Source organism: Serinus canaria, chromosome Z (genome assembly GCF_022539315.1).
Source record: "Serinus canaria isolate serCan28SL12 chromosome Z, serCan2020, whole genome shotgun sequence".
Lineage (NCBI taxonomy): Eukaryota > Metazoa > Chordata > Aves > Passeriformes > Fringillidae > Serinus > Serinus canaria.
The window spans coordinates 4,891,531-4,909,089 of NC_066343.1; the positions used below are offsets into that span (position 1 = coordinate 4,891,531).

The window sequence follows — 17,559 nt, forward strand, 5'->3', positions numbered from 1 at the left end:
AAAAAATTGATTTGGTGTCTTAGTTTGAGTGGATGGGGAGACAATATCTGAGGTTCTGTTGCTATGCTTGTGTTTAATAGAATCCTCTCCCAAATATCCAGGAGCCTGAAGGCACCAGTAACCATGATTTTTCACGTCCATTCTGAGTTGTGTGCATACAAGCCACAGAATTGAGACCTGTGCTTTTGCAGAACAAATATGCTCTTTAGAACACTTGCACACCAAATCAGCATGCAAAGGACCACATAAGAAAACAAAGGTTAATTCTGTGTACGCACTTCTCTAGTCCATATTGATTTCTCAGCAAAAAGGACAGTAAACAAGTCATTTACTGGGGTAAAATTCCAAACACAGAAATGGGAGCTCAACAGATAATTCCTAGGGAGTTTCCAGCTGCCCCTTGTGCATCTGAAGATTCTCTCACAAATTTTTAAATGAACTTGAGTGATGTTTAGGCACCCTGGCTATAGCTGGGTTGTTCATATTCACTTCTGCATGAGCAGTCCACTACCTAATTAGGTGTGCCCTGGGTCTCTAGCCTGTAATTACTGTGGGCAGGCATATGACATCTCAACAGCATAAAGCTGTAATGAATTTCAGTTCTTCAGGCTAGTGTACCTCTCAAAGCTTGCTAAAATAAGCTGGTAAAATGAGGTGAGAGTGCTTTTGGATAAACAGAGCAGTAAGGTGCAGGTGCCTGTAAGTGAGGTAGATGTTTAGAATTCAACACGGAAGACTGCTTCTCCAAAGGAAGAAAATTAAGCTGGTCCTAGTATAACGCCACAGAAGAAATCTTCAGGCAAACTGCAAAAACTGGATAACATCTTTGGAATATAAGGATAACTAGGTACTGTCCAAGAGCTACCAGTTCCTACAATACCAGGTTTATCTAGCTTCCTTCTAATCCCACTGCCTCAATTCTCTTTGGAGCCTGTAGAAAATGAACCAGTGAGCATAAAATATGTTTCTTTTTCCCTTCCTTTAAAATACTTAGGAACACAGTGGGCTTGTTTAAACATCCAACACCTCAACACAGAACATAAAACAAATTTACTTTTCCCCAGATGACACTGACCTTCACAGAACAATACAATTACCTTTTCAGGTAAATACAGTAACCATCATATTCTCTACATGGTTTAATGCAAGTCATATTTGGGAAGCTTTTATGTGGCTACCTTGTTGGTTAGCAGCTTGTTTTTATCATACAGTTCAGTGTAATTCTGGTAGGCAGGAAACATGTTCTCCACAACTTTGATTTCTTCCTCAGTCTCACTTATGTGACTCTGCAACAAGAACATGCATAGAGCGAGTGCTTTAAACATCATTGAACCTGACATTGCAACCTCCTGAGCAATCTACTGGTGCTAAACAGACATTTACAAAAACACAGCGCTTGCAAAGCCCATAGTTTGATCCAGTCCTTGCATCTCTTTTCTCACCAGACCTGAAGAAGTTTTCATGGGACCTAAAGAAGTAGCTAAATTTGTTCCTTAATGGAACAAAGAGATATGAGATTGTACACATGTCCATCCCAGTAATGTGGAGACACAATGGTCCCACTTCCAGTTTTAGGAAGATGTTAAAATAATAGATAAAATAATACATTATGTCATTGAGAGGTGAAAGAGAGAACAAGCCCACAAGAGAGTGGATGCTGAGATCAGGGCAGCAGATATGCATCTCCTCCCAAAGGTATCTTTAGATGGTCAGCATGTCAGCATGCAGTCTGCCCACACCACTTGAATGGCTCTCAGAGCTCTGAGAGCTTACCTGCACGTGGAGATCGTGGGTTTGTGCTAAATCCCCAAGGGCACTCAGCAAGTCCTCTGTGCAGGAGGGGCCAAAGCGGGGGGTTATGATGGGCTGTACTCTGGGATACTGAAAGTAACAGAAGATGGGGTTTGTATTCTACAAATGTATTTCAGTAACCATAAGACTAGCCTTTACATGGCAATCAGATTTTGTCTTCATTGCTTACTGCATACTTGCCAACTCAAGTTAAGCTGTATAGTAATTTCCTTGCTTTCGTTAGATATCTCATTGCAGAAACAGAAAATGAAAAGGGGGGTTTCTTACAACAATTTTAATGAACTTTATTAAGAATTAGTTTTTATTAGAGCTTTCATCAAGTCACTGAAATTTCACCAGTCTTCAGCAGCACTGGATACTTTTTCATATTTGCTGACAGTCTAAATGCATGATGAGAAACAGGTGAATTACCAGATTTTTTTCAGTCACACTTCTGTGACCACTGAATATATAATGCTGCAAAACTGCAAGTTTCTCTAAAACCAAAGCCATTTTCTTGTTCTATCCTCTTTACTCATAACAAACTCCTAAGTTCCTTAGATAAGAAGAATGATGGTATAATCAGATATGCAATGCAGCTGGAAACAGTGGAGAAGACTCTAAAAACTACAGAGGCTTACACCTTGCATCTCTAGATTAAAATTTTCTTAAAACAAGAGTCAGCAGGATTACAATTCTGTCACCAGTCAGAGACAAGAGTTTAGCAGAAGCCAATGAGTGATAATTTGGACTGCAGTTCCTTGTATCATCTCCCAGAAAAAAGGAGATCAGGTCTTTGCAAATTAGCCAACTTTCTCTAGTGAAACATAGTTTAGGCATTACTCCAGTGATACATTCAGTTTAGGCACTAAACTCCAGGCAACTGCTCTTGAATATTTTGAGGTGGGATGCTGAAAGAAGCCACTGAAAACCAAAGGCTGATAAGAAAAGTACTACTGTGTATAATGTTGGAGTGTAAACTTCTTACAGGAGTGTAAGCATGAATGTCTTTAGAAACACTCTTTAAGACATGCACTGACCCAAACCACTAATTTTGTAGTGGATTAGTGACTTTAATGAAAAAAAACAATGATTTGTGCTGGTGAGAACTCCTTCAATTAGTCTGCCTACTTCTATACTACGGTGTGATAAATTAAATTCCACCTTTCTTAACAAGAAAATAATCCTTTCTAGGAAGCCAGGTTTTTCAAACTCAGTAGAGAAACACACGGAACACTGCTCTGCTCTGAGAACAGAAAACTGCTTTTACATTGTTACAAGTACATTTCTCAACATGACTAGAACATTTTTCAGAGTGATGACATCTGTCTATTACACAGAAATATGCATATTTATTGATTTATCACTAAGACAACAGGTTTGGATAGCAGAATTAACTATTTCATGTGTTCACACGTCATCTTCTGAATACAGAAGTGAGTTCAATAAAGAACACTACTTACTTTCTTTTCCAGTAGTTCTTTAACAAACCTGAAAAAGGGCAGAAATAAAGTTGCTATAAATCAGTTCTCTATATTATAAATTATGAAAAATATGAAAAATATATACTTGGATACCCTGTTAAACATTTCAGACAGATCAAATGTTTTACAAAATGCTGAGCCAGATTTTCAGATGAAATAAAAAAGGGAACACAATGAAGTCAGCATAGTGACACCAAATTATTCTAGTTTTGAATTTGACTCTGAACATGCAGACTATTGTTCTTTCATTGCAATACTTAGCATTAGACAAGCAGTAATTATTCTGAGTTCTCCCTGAAAACCAAACACATGCTACATTAAATGAATTGAAAACATAATTATAACCTTCAGCTGCAATAGTGAAGAAGGAAAAAACAAGCCAAACTTAAATTTGTTTGTCCATGAATTCAAATTGCAGTGTTTAAATCTTTTCAAATCCAAATTTTAAAAGGTGCAGCAATATTTCATATCTTACAGTAGATGCATATGTCCTTGTTCACTTAAAGAACTCTTAATTTTTTTAGAAATCTTATATTAATGTTTGTGTATAGACTATCTACCTTCAGGAATATAAAGTTTACTTACTCTGTTAAATAAAATGCTACCTCAGACCTCTACAAAAAACCCCAAGCAGTCACTATGGATAATGCAGATGAGCAAACTAAACATCCTCCTACTTTGTAAGGAGGAAATTCTTTGAAAGCCCATTTGTTCAGTGTGTGTAAGTGACATGAGAAAGACAGTTTGAGATGCTTTCTGGACTGGATCACTGTGAATTTTTATGTCACAGCTCACAGTAAGAAAACTGTGTCATTTTGATCACAACACACGTTGTATCAATTTTTTCAAAAGTCTTCAGGAGAAAAAGAAAATTTTGCTAGAGGCTACATTCACAGCACTGAAGCTCGCTCTAGATCACCAGATGGAAATTAGAAACTTGAGGTCGACTTCTGCAATGACCAAAGGAGTTTGAGCCCACCACTGTATTACTTTGAGAGCAAAAATGCCAAGTGAATTAGCCATCATCTGCCTGCTTCTCCTCTTACTGATTAACCTCATCCCACTTGATCAGAAGCTTTGTGCTCTGAACTTGATCAATAAAACACACACTTGAGCAGAAGCTTTAACAGAAATATAATGCCCAGTTGACAAGCCAAAATTTCAATGTGGCTGTTTTCTTTCTTTCTCACATTCCTTGAACAGTGCGAGCTGTTTCAAAACTGATGAAATGGGATTAAATATATTTTGCAAATACAGCCTATAGTTTATTAGCTCACGTATTTCTCCATGAGGAATGAAGCTCAGCTTCAAATCACTGTCTTCTGTAGCAGAGCAGACTTGAACACAGGTCCTCATCTTTGCAGCTGACTATAACTAATAATACCATATATGGTAATCTAGAGTTCAATTCCCTAACTTTTTATTAAATCCTCTCTGACAAAGAATGACAGATTCAAATTCCTGATGAATTTCAATTTAATATATGAAGTACTTGGAATTTTACCTAATTTCCATGCATACAATACAAATATTTCTGAATGTTAACTCTCAGTAACTGAAATGATTGTAGTTTGTTTTCTGACAATGTGACAGATCACACTTCTCAGATTCTTAAAAAAACAAGCAACAAAAACCCAACTAACACGTTGCCCTCTTAATGAAACAGCTTTTTTGTCCTTCTGCAATGGCACTGCTGTGATTCAGGTAAGTACTCCAGATCCATGCCAGGAAGCACAGAGCCCTATTCCCTAGACAGCTATGGAATCCTTGTGGCAACCTCTCACCCAAAGCTGTAAAACCTTTGTTATTACACAAAAGAACATTTCTTATTACTCTTATTGGAGGCAGAATACAGATATTTAAAAGGAAGTTCTTCAGATCCTTCTGAAGCTTTTAAAACTATCAGAACTGGAATTTCTGCTTCTTTCAGACCCACTTGGCAGGACTTGCACTGTATTATGGAAACTGGGGATTTACATAGAGGGACACAAGTGTGAGAAGGTAACTAATACTGCATGGTTTAAAAATTTCTTTAAATATAAACACCATTAGAAATTCATTACTATTTCTAACTTTCATTGTCATGCCTTTAGTATGATTAGTAAAAACAAGGGAGCAACCTCACACAAGTGCCAAAGATATTTATATTACTCTTAGGGGTTTTCTCTTTCAGCATGACATCTGAAACATTTATATAAGTAAACTGATAGTCCCATGAGAAAAGCTGTATGTCTGCTTAACTGATTTCTGAGCCTGGGTGCAAAAGACAAGAGAAACATGATAGTAAGCCGCAATAATCCAGTCCTGGCTCTCCTCCACTACAAATATTGCCTTCATGTGATTCTCCTTCATTCTCTCAGCTGCATGTTGGAGTAGTTTGACTGGTGCTGTGATGGAGAAGAGATGTTTAAAATGGGGTATATGAGAGCTGAGTTCTGCAAATTGAATAAAGCCTTAACCTAAATGGTGGAAGGAAATAGCTTGGGAGTTAATGGGGACAAAGGAACTGGCTGCCACCTCACCACTGTATGTCAGGTCCCATAACCAACACACACACAGCTGTGAAAGGGAAAAGAGGCAGCAGAAAACAGACACATCCTCTCAAACCCTAGATCTGTGCCTTCTCCCTCTCTTTAGAAAAGCCAGAGGGATGCTACTTGGGCTGTGCAGCAGTTTTTGCATGAATTGCTAGGATTGTAGGGGACAGTACTGTTGGAAGAAAAAACCCTGTTGCTAATAAATTCACACCTGTAAGCTCTTAAGACAGATCAACACCCACTTTTCAGATGCATGAAAAATCTTACTTTAAAAGGTTATGCCATCAATTTTATCATTTTACCTTTCTGTCTCCTGGACAGAGTCAGCAGTACTCTCTTTGTATTCTGGCACACTGTCATTCACATCCATGCAGACTTTTCCAACAAATGCTCGTTGACCAAATTTATCTGTTGAGATGCATTAGAATACAGATCTCAGAATCACTGGTTCTCAGAAACCATTACCAAAGCTTGTACTGAAGTAAAGAAACTAATTCCACCCCACCCAGCTCCATTTAGGATGACCAGAATCTATGGCTCCTGTCTTGTCTCTAAGTTAGGATCATTCATGTGACATTTAAGGATAAAAAGAAAAGACAAAATAAAGAAACAAAAAACATTAAATAGGAGCTGTCTTCCATGTTAATACTCAACTTTATAAATAAGAACTAGATTAGTACAGTTCAACCCCAACCAGAATTCTTCATGGTAGTCTATGAAGACAGCTGTGACACAAAGGATGAGAAACACAAGCATCAAAGTAAGTAGCTGCAGTAGGCGACTACCTAAAGATGAGAGAAGGCATAAAGATCTCAGCAAACCATCTCTCTTTTTGCTAACAGGCAAAGATTGCTAACAGGCCTCCCACATGCAGTTAGGGGGAGAAATTTCCAGATCTATTCTAGCTTCTTTCTTGAGATATACCCATGCTAGATGAATAAATCAGAAATCATGTGTAAAACATGCATATAATATCCAATTCTAGGCTGTCAAATGTGTTTTAAAATCAGATCTCTTGGTCCACTCTTACTATTTGAGTTGTTTAATGCAATGGCTTCAAAATTTTCCCAATAAATCAGAATAGCTAATTTTTGATGAAACTTCAATATAACATTAAATTTAACATTAAATTTCTCTGCTTTATGAGCTGTCTGATCTGTGAGAAATCCTGCAAGAACAACATTTTCAAACAGCAAGCATTTGTAACTATGAACAAAGGGAACGACAAGATTCTGATGCAGCTTCCACTTCTCTGATTTCAGAGGGTGTGTGAAGATTTTTGATGTCGATTATCAGATGAAACCTCAGTGTATCAGGAAACTAATGCACTGACTGGGCTTCCTGTCGTTCAGTTCTTTTAAACCTCAAATAGTAAAAAAAGCAGAGAGCTGCAGCTGAAGAACAAGCAGACCTAACTCAGCCAGCAGCAGACTTGGGAATGAGGAGAGAAGGAGTAGCAAACGTAGGATAGAGGTGTTTAAATGAACATGGGTAACAGGTGGGGTTTGGGGACACAGTGTGACAGGTACAGTGAATGAAAAACAAATTGGGAGAAAGACAGATCCCTAGCTAGTCTAAGCTCCTAAACATTGTTTCCTTCAATTAACATTATCCACATAATCCTTCAAAACTCACTGTGAGACTTACCTATAATTTCAGCGAGAAGAAGGGAACTATCTGTGTGGATTGTTGCAAAGTAGCAAGCTGTAGTCGTGCCATTCTTTAGAGTTCGTCTCTAAAAAAAGAAATCAGTTTCAACTGTCTGAGAAAAAAGCCAGCAAATCTGCCAAAATGCAGAACAGGAAATCTCATTTCAAACTGCAAGAACATTTAGTTATTGTGAAATTTTGCAGTGAAGTGGGAAGGTAAAAATATAGATTGTTAATTTCATAAAAGCTTTTTTAAGTCTGAGCCTTAATAAATACAAAAAACTCCTCACAAAATTTTTTGCAGTGGCTCAACCCATAGAAACCAGTCTGTACTCCTTTCCCCAGACTGGAAATACTGCAATTTATATTTAGAAATACAAACAATCGGTAATTTTTGTTATTTCCTAGTTATGAAAGGCTCTCCAATTTTCATGGTGAAGCACTGTTTATCTAGTGCTAGCAAAGCAAGGCTTTTGGGGAACATGGTGGTTTCCTTTCAGCAACCGATCTAGCTGGAAAAAACAAGTCAGGTTTTCATGTATCAAAAACCTTTGTTGTCCCCAAATACCAAGCATCAAACTTAACTGTAAAAGTAAACTGAGCAAAACTGCTGAGACTATGAGCTAATTATTTATCTAATATACCATTTGAGAGGAAATCCCCAAGTTACTTTTGGGAAACTTTTATAGTAATTTACTTTTATAGTAAATTACCAGCTATTTTAGTTACTTTAATTCATGATGAAATTTGTAGCTTCTCTCATCCTTTGGACTGAATAAAACTATGTTGACCACTTATCCAACATTCAGGCCTAAACTATACTTTTGGGTTCTGGCTGCCAAGTAATTTCAGAATTTTCTCAGATTTTTTTTTTTTTTTAATGAGATAAAAGGTGGGACATGCCACACAATGTTTGGAAGAAAGCTAGAGTTAATTATTGGACAAACAGGAAGCCAAGTTCTGTCTTTTCCTCACAATATTCAAATGAAAATCTTTAAAAGTTCTCAAAAAAGTCTCAAAATAGCAATGTCATTACTAAGACAAGTTATCTTTGTCTTTCCTAGCTTTTAAAATTCAGAATTCTCTACTTCTGAAATCTTAACAACATTGTTAAAGTAAATCTAAAATCAACAGCACAAAGAGGAGGCTCCAGCTAAAAGCAGGAAAATTTCACCTAAATTGTTTCTTTTGCTGAGTATAGAAGGTGTTTGCTGGAAACAGGACTTTGATTTGAAAAAATCTACTTTTTTTTTTCATGACAACTTCATAAGCACAATGATACTTATGAAAAAACATCTGCTCCATGAAAGTTTATCTCTGTTTCTAAGAGATGAAGGTTACAATTGGCCCCATCAAACACTTCAGAGTGACTGGTATTCTGTATCTTCTGCGGGTGAAGACATTTTCCTGACCCTGTTCTATCTGATTCACATGAGGAGAGCCTAAATGGGGTGCTCAGGCTTCCACAACAAACTTCCACCTCTCTCTGGCAGCTCTTTTCCAGATGATACTGTGACCTTGCGCCTTGCAGGGTGAGGTCTCCAGACGTGCCAGGGTCCCTCAGCCTGCACTGTGACAGCGTGTTGGGCACACAGCTCAAAGGTGAGGTCACCTCTGTGTTTTAAGCACTGGAAGGCTTAAAAGTGCTTGTCAATAGAGCTTATGACCAGGCTGCTCCTGCATGCTTTTATCATGGCAGATGGCAGAAAGGAATTTCTATAAAAATTTGTGTGGCAGGGAACAGCGTAACTATTTATTTCAGATTTGTTATGTTATTATATTGACAACAGATGCTGCCAGGGTAATAGACAAATGCAAGGCAAATTATGCTGGCCAAATAATTTAATCTGTTGAAGATATTTCAGTCCACATATTAAAGGATAAATTTAGTCATAGGCCAGAACTAGTACTCTGCAATATGACCTAGCTGCTTGTTGTCCATCCAGTAGATCTTAGAGACCTAGCTCAAATACAAACCTTCTTTGACCCACAATACCACCAAGAGACTCCCTCTAAAGCCCCTGCAGTGAAAGACATTCTCACTATAAAGACTTTAGCAGCAGCAATGTCTTCCTTTACTCCTCCAGAACACTCCAGATTTGTCATCTATCAGAAGTATCTTCTCTTTCATGTGGTTTTTGCAGATGGTGGGTTCGTAATAGAGGATTTTTGCGCAAGAAAGGAAACATCCCCTGAATTATTTTTTTTTTACTATGCTTGGTTATTGCTACATTGAGGTTGTCTGCACCTGCTGGCTATACTAATTCTGAGAGTAGATTAGTTGTTGTAGATTAGTAGTTGTCATTAAATTCATAAAAGGTGACAATCAGTTCATTGTTAACCTTGTGATTAAATGAACTCTACCGCCAGCAACAAGACACCAAGACTGTAAGTAGCAACAGACCATCTTGACTAGCAATTAGAACAGTGGCTATCTTGGTTTATCTGGTTTCCATGACAGTAAAGCATCCTCTACTCTTTCTGCCAACCTTCTCAGAAGATGTCTATATTGCACAAAAATGAATGCTGTCAAGTAGGTAAATGTCGTTTGCAGGACTTACAACAACTCGGGTGTACACTTCTTCTGCAAAACCACTGTCCTGGTATTTGGCTTCTGTTGGGAATGTGTAGGCAGTCAACCACTGCAAAAGAGGCAGGTCTACTCTTGTACCAGTAAATGAATACTGAGGAGCATGAATATGTGTATCAACCAATCCTGGCATGAAGAATTCACTAAGGAAAGAAAATAAAATTGCAATAATCAAAAATGCCTCAAAATTCTCCATAGTAATTAGCTTTGTTTTAAAGAGTATACTTGATTAAAATCCACCAGAATAAATGGCAAGTACAGAGTATGATGCTGTCTCTTCCAGCATCAGCCTATTAACTCCTGCTGCACCTCTACCCATACCCATATTTTGTATGAAGCCGTTGAGTAATATCATTTACACTGCAAAAAACATATATCTAACTGTGAGAAAAACAGTATAAGAGCAGCATTACTCTAATTATCCTTAATATTGACCTACCCTAAATGCCAACAAAGGGGAACTGACTTCACAGTAACTAAAATTACTCCACTACAGAATCCACCTGAAAAAGAGATTTGTACACAGTCTTGTTTCCTAGTTTAAATATATATGGAATGCCTCTAGCTTCCAGACCATTATATTTACAAAATGTAACTTTCTATATGCCAGTTTTCTTCTATACTATTTATATGTCTATACAGATATATAATATCAATGAATTTCAAGGCTTAATGGAAGAACAGACTCTGTGTCTAAAATGCAGACATAGACTCTGGTGAAAAAAGCTCTGCTCAATATCTTGACAGGAAAGGCATATTTACAATGTAACTGTAAAAGTATATGCTGTCATGCAATGTTCATGCAATAACAGGAATGAATATATATATCAACATTACTAGGAAGTTGCTATGGCTATTTTGTTTTGTGCTGAAACTCCTTACTGCACAACATTTCTCTCACTCCTCTTTCCTGAATGAACTGAATTTTGTCTCTTTTTATCTCCTCTTTTTTGTTTCCTTGCAAGCAATAAATGCTGACAAGTCTTCCTTAATCTGATTCACATTCTCAGCAACTTCCATTTTCCTCAGTCTATTTCAACTGAAAAAAAAATCTGATTACTCCTATATACTGTATGATTAGCCTTTCAGCAAAGCATAAGAGATTTTTAAAAATTGATTACTAGAGTGTAGTTGCAGCTCTCAGTTATAAGCTATAAGTTGTTTACTGTGCTACTACATGCAAAGCATAGTCCAAAACTTTTTCACACAGTCCAAAACTCTTTGACTTCACCATAAAGTTGGAGGATTTCACTGGATGAAGAAAAGGTAAATGCTCCAGCTGCAGTGTGGTAAGAAATCAAAAGCTCTGTGTTTAGAGGGTTTAAATCTTCTAATTGCATTAATTTTTATTATGCAATGTGTCAAAGTCCAAGCAAACGAGTTTAATATCTGCAGTGTCAGTGTTACCTACATTTACTACATCTAGATTTTCATGTCAGGCACAGCCCACTGCTGACAAAATGGATACAAAATGTAATCTCAAGAAAGAATGGCACTCACTTCCGTGAGCAGGGAAGGGATTATGCCTGAAAATTAAATATGGCATTTTGTTCTGTGCAGCAGACATCAGCCAGCACAATTCAGCCATGCCTGCAATCCCAAAACAAGGAAAGCAAAAAGAACTTGGACTGTCCGAGTTGCACCCAGAACACAGGCAGCTTTGGGTAAAGAGCTCTCACTGCACTGAAATGGAATTTTGGCTATTAAACGTATGGCCATCATATGGGTTCAACGTGCTCCCTGTCAAAATGTATTCCAGAGACTCGCTTTACCTCACTCAGAGAACAAACTGCATTTGCTGTAGCTAATCTTAACAAAACACATACTGTTTGCTCAGTTGTCTTATGTCAGATGGTTTGAACCCCCATGTCTTAGCCAGTTGCTCTAGCTGATCAGCTTGTTCCACAAACACAATCTAAAAAAAAAAGAGAAAACATAGTTAAGTACCTAAAACGTGCATCCCACATCAGCTTTATGTGAAGGCAAAAGAAGTTATATCTTAAAATCAACTTTGCACACTTACTACAGAGGTGTTAGGTTTGCACTGAGACGCTTGTTCTTCCTGACTATCAAGCACGATTTTGAAATACCTTCTCATAATCCAGTGAATAACCACACCCGCCTTGCAACTTGTAATAAAACAATTAATTCCTTCTCAGGTAATCCACAGGCAGAACAGCACAGACCTCAGTGTCCATAAGGTAACATCATGCTAGCAGTACAGTCACTTGTGAGGAGTTGTACAACAGCCTGACAGGAACACAGGTACAGTATTCACAGTCAGAGGGGTCAAACTGCCTATGACTGACTGACACCAAGCTAAGGATTTTCTAATTTTCTCCTTGTGTTGGTCTTTTTTAATCTTTTCAGTGCCTACAATGAGAAAATAAATTGAAGGGGGAAATGTGGATAATATTTTCATTTTACAGAATGGGCTAAAAAGATGCTGAGATCTTTGTTTATTTCAAAATAATACCCTACAATCTGGAGCCAAACTCAACCCCATTTGACTCCTAAAGAACACAGACTCTACTGATGATGAGTTGCTGTTGCCTAGTCAGAATTTTAACACATTTCCTATTTATTTTTAACTTCTGTGGTATTTTAATCTACAAGATGACTCTTAGCAGCTGAATTCTCAACTCTTTGATTCTCTGGTCTATCAGTAATAGGCATGACAGCTCCCCAGGAAACAGAGACTGTGGAGCCTGGGAACTGCAATGCCCACTACAGGCTCCATGTAGGATCCAAGTGTTCTCATCCCTTGACAATTCAGAGGACCTGGAAATCTCCCCTGGCCAAAGACTGCCTATCTGAACTTACAGAAATTCCTGCCTCTAACCACAGCCTTGCCAGAAACCAATTCACAGTCTTGTAACTCCCTTGGTATAAGAGCTCATTCCCCTAATTTCAAGGGAATACTCTTCCTGCTATCAGCTCCCTTCTGCTCCTGGGATGATGTCCACACTGAGGGCTTGTATCACCCTCATGGCAGCAGTTTCTAGGGCATCAGTTACAAAGAAAAACAAAACCATATTAAAAAAGGCAAAACTTAGTACTTGTAAAATGGCAATAGGAAGAAACTTAAGAGGAAGAGCAAGAGGACTGAAAAAAGCTTTGTTTAGCACTTATTTGCATGACATTTTTCATGTGTATGCTTCTTTCGCATAGAAATTCACCATTTTCTGGTTTTTCCATTGACAAAAATGAGCAAAGCTGCTAAACCATAAATGTTGCTTAACTGTAGATTGGCTGCCTAGTCTTGTAAACTAATCATGGCTGGTATGATTTATATTGTTTAAAGAGCAGACGTTTTACATTTTCAGTCAGTAAAAATATTAAAATAAAGCCATATAGATAAATACCACACTAGCAAAAATTGTGAGATTGTAGTATTCCATTAATAGTTGACAAGAAGCAGTATTGTCCTCCATGCAAAGAGGAATACATCCAACCTAATCTAACTGCAGAAGGCTTGGAATACAGACCTTCTGAAATATCTGATGTGCAATAAAGAAAATGTCATTCAGATATTGAAGTCAAAATGGATGCAGAATGAGCAATGTTAGAGCTGCTGGGGGGGAGAAGGGTGAAGAGGGAGGGAAAAAAAAGAGAGAGAAAAACATGAAACACCAGATGACAAATTCTGGAAACAGGCGTTGCCATGGAAAAGCAGTGGCTGTTATGTACTCTTAGGGTACATAACAGAAAAATAAAATACCTAAATCATGGAAAAATGAAGAAAATATGCTTCAAGGGAGCTGGATACATTAAATCAAATCTAAACCTGACACCCGGTCCATTATGGTAAATCAACAAGACATCCACCCCTTTTTCAAACAAACTTCCCAGTGGAATTCCTTAGTCAGCCAAGTGTTGTTCCCCATTGCTTTAGGATTCATTTCTAATGCTGAATCCTTTAAACTCTTTGAGATCCTATGCTTGGATATTTGCTCCCGTTTCTGCTTGTGCATTCAAGGTAACCAACTGGATGCACAGTTCTTTAAATTAGTTCTGCACCTCAACACTGTAGAAGCAAGAAGAAATTCTCAGTCTAGAGAAGTGCACAAGACTAAGAACTTCAGCTCTAAAGGAAGTCAAGGAGAATAACTGGCACTTTGGGAAAGGTATATCACAAAACACAGAATTAGTGGCTGCTACCCACATTGCCCAAACACTTCCATAAGTTCTCACTTGTGTTACTTGGGTATTGGAGCTAAAGAATCCAAAGATCAGGGGTAAAGCTCTCCCAACACTTGTGACTCACTCAGGCCTTTTGTACAGCCAAAGTGATGCCCAAAGCTCTTCCATTAAAGCATAGCTGGTCAACTAAACTGTGCACCAACCCTAATGCAGCAAACACTGAGTGCCTTCCAGCACCACAGTGCCAATGTTTTACTAACAACAAAATGGAAAGTGAATTATACTGGCTGAAGGAACATGGTTTGCTTGGATCCAGCAGTGCCTGGCTATGACATTCAGAGGCGAACATGAGAAGGGGGCTATCCCTCTTTCCCCTCCCACATGCTCTCCTCCCTCCCTGTTCCCACAGTTATTAAATGATGCCTATTGTTTGCCTAGTTCCCAAAACTGGAATGTGAGGCTAAATGAGAGACAAGAGCACTTGCAACAGCCAGCTGCTACAGGAACTGCCCAGCCTGCTGGGAAAGGGGAACTCCAGATGGATGGTATCTTCCTCCTTGCATAGCTGACAAGTACACTTGTCCACTCACTGTCCCAACAGGCTGAAATCAAACCTTACGCTTAAAATCCTTACTCCACAACTCTTGCTCTTTTCATGACTTCCACAAGGGCTTTTAGCTTAATATTTTTTTCTATTTACTTAATATTCTACTCACCTAGGATAACTACACCAACATTTCAATAACAACTCACATTTTGCACCTATGTACAGTTTCTTTACCCTGAGGAATGCTGGTCTTTCTTTTTGCTTTTCCTCAAGGGAGACACTACACTGCTCTGCAAACCACTCAGTTAAACATGTTCCTTACTTTGCTAACTTGATGATAAACTGGGGTTTTATATCCAAAAGCGAAGGTTTTTTTTTTCATAAAACATTGTTTTCATCTGGGGCAAAAAAGAGAGTTGACATTTTACATCCCTTGGATGTAAAATGCAGGGACTCACACTGCAAAACAGAACCCAGTTGTTCGTATAAGCTCTCTGAAACACAGTGTGAGAGACCATACAAAATTTTTCCATGATGGAGTCAGCAACATGAGGCAAAAGAAGGATACTTGTTTAGTTAAATTTATATCTTTGGGAGGAAAACCGGAGCAGTTTTGGTGTAAATTTGAAAATTAAAGGTAAGTAATTTTCTAAACACTATGTCTTTCTTGAAAAGCCAACTCTTCTGTGATTCCAGTGGTTGCTGTGCATGAGGCTACATTATGAATAATAGAGAGAAAAGAGAGCATATGAGATACTCACTGTATCAGCCCTTGTAATATTAAAATGTCAAGAGTTTGTAATAAAAAGAGAATAAAATAAAAGTGCTTATCACTGTATTCTGGTGGGAATTTTATTTTAGGAAGGTAGTGTTTTAATGGATTAAAAGAAAAACAACAAAAACTTATGCCAATTTATGCAAGGCAAACAGTATACTGTGAATCCTTGTTCCCTAGGAAAAGGAGAGAGTAAGTGAGAGCATAGATCCCTAGGTGTAGCTTACTAATATACCTCTTTTTCAAGAAAATCGCTAAAAAATCTTGATTTCATATCGATGCTGTGTAGAGACACTTTTCCAGAAATTGACATTCAAGAGAGTGGGATGGGGGATGAATTTCTCCCTTGTGCACCTGAGTTACACCAGCCAAACCTTTTTTCATTTAGATCTATTGTTTTAGTGAACACCAGCCAATACATAATTATGCAGGTTTTTACTCCCTCCTGTTCATCAAAATACAGCTCCTCACAGACCTCAATACACCTTGCACCAGACTCCTCAACAGCTATAAAAGGGCTGTCTTGAAACAGGCCCTCATGGAACCGTGTGAACAGAGAAAATGCACTCTTAGGGCTCACACGGTGTTCTGCACTGAAGCCTGTTATTTAGCCACAAGAAAGAAAACTACTTTTTTAGATTTCACATAGGGTGACCATATGTTATTGAGCTTACAAGAAATCACCAGTCTACTTGCACAACCTGCACTATGAAACCTAGTTTCAAGTGTGATAAGGGTGAAGGAAATGACATTGCTTCCCTGCCAGACTCTCTCCTGCATTAACAGTAAGTGCAATGCTTTTTTAAAGCTTGGTTCATGCTACTGAAATGCCCAACATCACCATCTAACTCTTTCTGTGTATATGCCCTGGGGGGGCGGATTTTTGTGACAAGAAGACAAGAAAAGCTGAAATGCCCAACATCACCATCTAACTCTGTGTATATGCCTGGGGGGGGGGGGGTGGGGGGGGGGGGGGGATTTTTGTGACAAGAAGACAAGAAAAGCCTCATTTGGACGGCTGTGCAGTGGGCAGACAGCGATTTTCACTATCACTGTTTAGATACCCTGAGAACAAAAAAGCAGCTTGTGAAACTGAAAGAAAGCAGAGAATCTGAAAGAATGCCAGGTCTAGGAACGCTGCTGTTCCGGGAACTCTCAGCACACCTCAAAGGCAGATTTATGCCAACTGCTGACTCGCGCCGAGGAGACGCTCCATCCCGGTCAACTCCAGCTCCCGCAAGTGCGAAATTCCTTCTCCGCGGCTCCTGCCCCGACAGACAGGAGTGCGAAAACGTTCCGCTTTCTCTCCACAGACCGGCGGAGCCGGCCCTGCCTCTCGGCACCCCGGGACGCGGGCTCGGGGACGCCAAGGGTCACTCGCAGCGCCCCGGCGGAGCCTGCGGCAGAGCGGGCTCCCGGCACGGCCGGGCATCTCCCCCGCCGCCCGCACCGCGCCGGCCTCCGCGACACCCCGCCCGAGCCCCCCACTCACTGTCCCGTTATCGTCCACCCCCAGAAGGTGTCCGTGGAGGATCTCCATGGGGGCGGAGGCGCTGGAGTGCACGAAGGTCCCCTTGAAGACGTGGGCGAGCGGCGGGCGCTGCGCGGAGCTCATGGCGGCGGCCGCGGCGGACTCGGCGGGCGCGGGCGGGGAGCTGCCACCCCGCGGGCTGCCTTCCCTCGGAGTCTCTAGGTGCCGTCGGCGGCTTCCTGGAGCTGTCACCATTTCCCCACCCCCTGGTGACTTTCTTTACGGGGAGTGGTTGCGGCGCAAGGAGGGCGGGCGGGCGGCGGACGGCGGTGTGTCCCGGAGCGTCGGCCTTCCCGCCGCCGATGCCCCCATCCCGGGAATGTGTTTTCCCCTGTGCAAGAGGAGCGAACGACAGGAGAGATGCCCGGTGGGTTCTGGGGTCCCAGTTTCCCAGTTTCTCGCTGGGAAGCAGTGAGAGATTCCTCAATGTGTCTGGAAGTGTTTTACGATTCTCTGGCAACTCAGTTTTGCAACCAACCTGCTGCCGGTTGTGACCACTTGCAGAAGTTTAA

General features: G+C 39.8%; 1 protein-coding gene across 5 annotated transcripts in view; it reads right to left on the reverse strand.

Annotated features, from left to right (window-relative positions):
* The window catches only part of GDA (guanine deaminase), a 33,465-nt gene extending 16,271 nt beyond the window's left edge, over window positions 1–17,194 (reverse strand). Inside the window, exons 1-8 of one of the 5 annotated variants that reach the window (XM_018922878.3) lie at window positions 17,009–17,193; window positions 11,878–11,966; window positions 10,023–10,194; window positions 7,460–7,547; window positions 6,115–6,220; window positions 3,255–3,282; window positions 1,774–1,881; window positions 1,179–1,286 (exon numbers count right to left, since the gene is read on the reverse strand). In XM_018922878.3, the coding sequence (XP_018778423.2) occupies window positions 1,179–1,286; window positions 1,774–1,881; window positions 3,255–3,282; window positions 6,115–6,220; window positions 7,460–7,547; window positions 10,023–10,194; window positions 11,878–11,966; window positions 17,009–17,131 (822 nt within the window). In that variant the 5' untranslated portion in view covers window positions 17,132–17,193. Of the gene's footprint in view, window positions 1–1,178; window positions 1,287–1,773; window positions 1,882–3,254; window positions 3,283–6,114; window positions 6,221–7,459; window positions 7,548–10,022; window positions 10,195–11,877; window positions 11,967–16,680; window positions 16,868–17,008 lie in introns of those variants that run through there. The other 4 variants (XM_018922877.3, XM_009097892.4, XM_018922880.3 and 1 more) reach the window with 4 other exon arrangements.
* Between the last annotated feature and the right edge of the window lie 365 nt (window positions 17,195–17,559).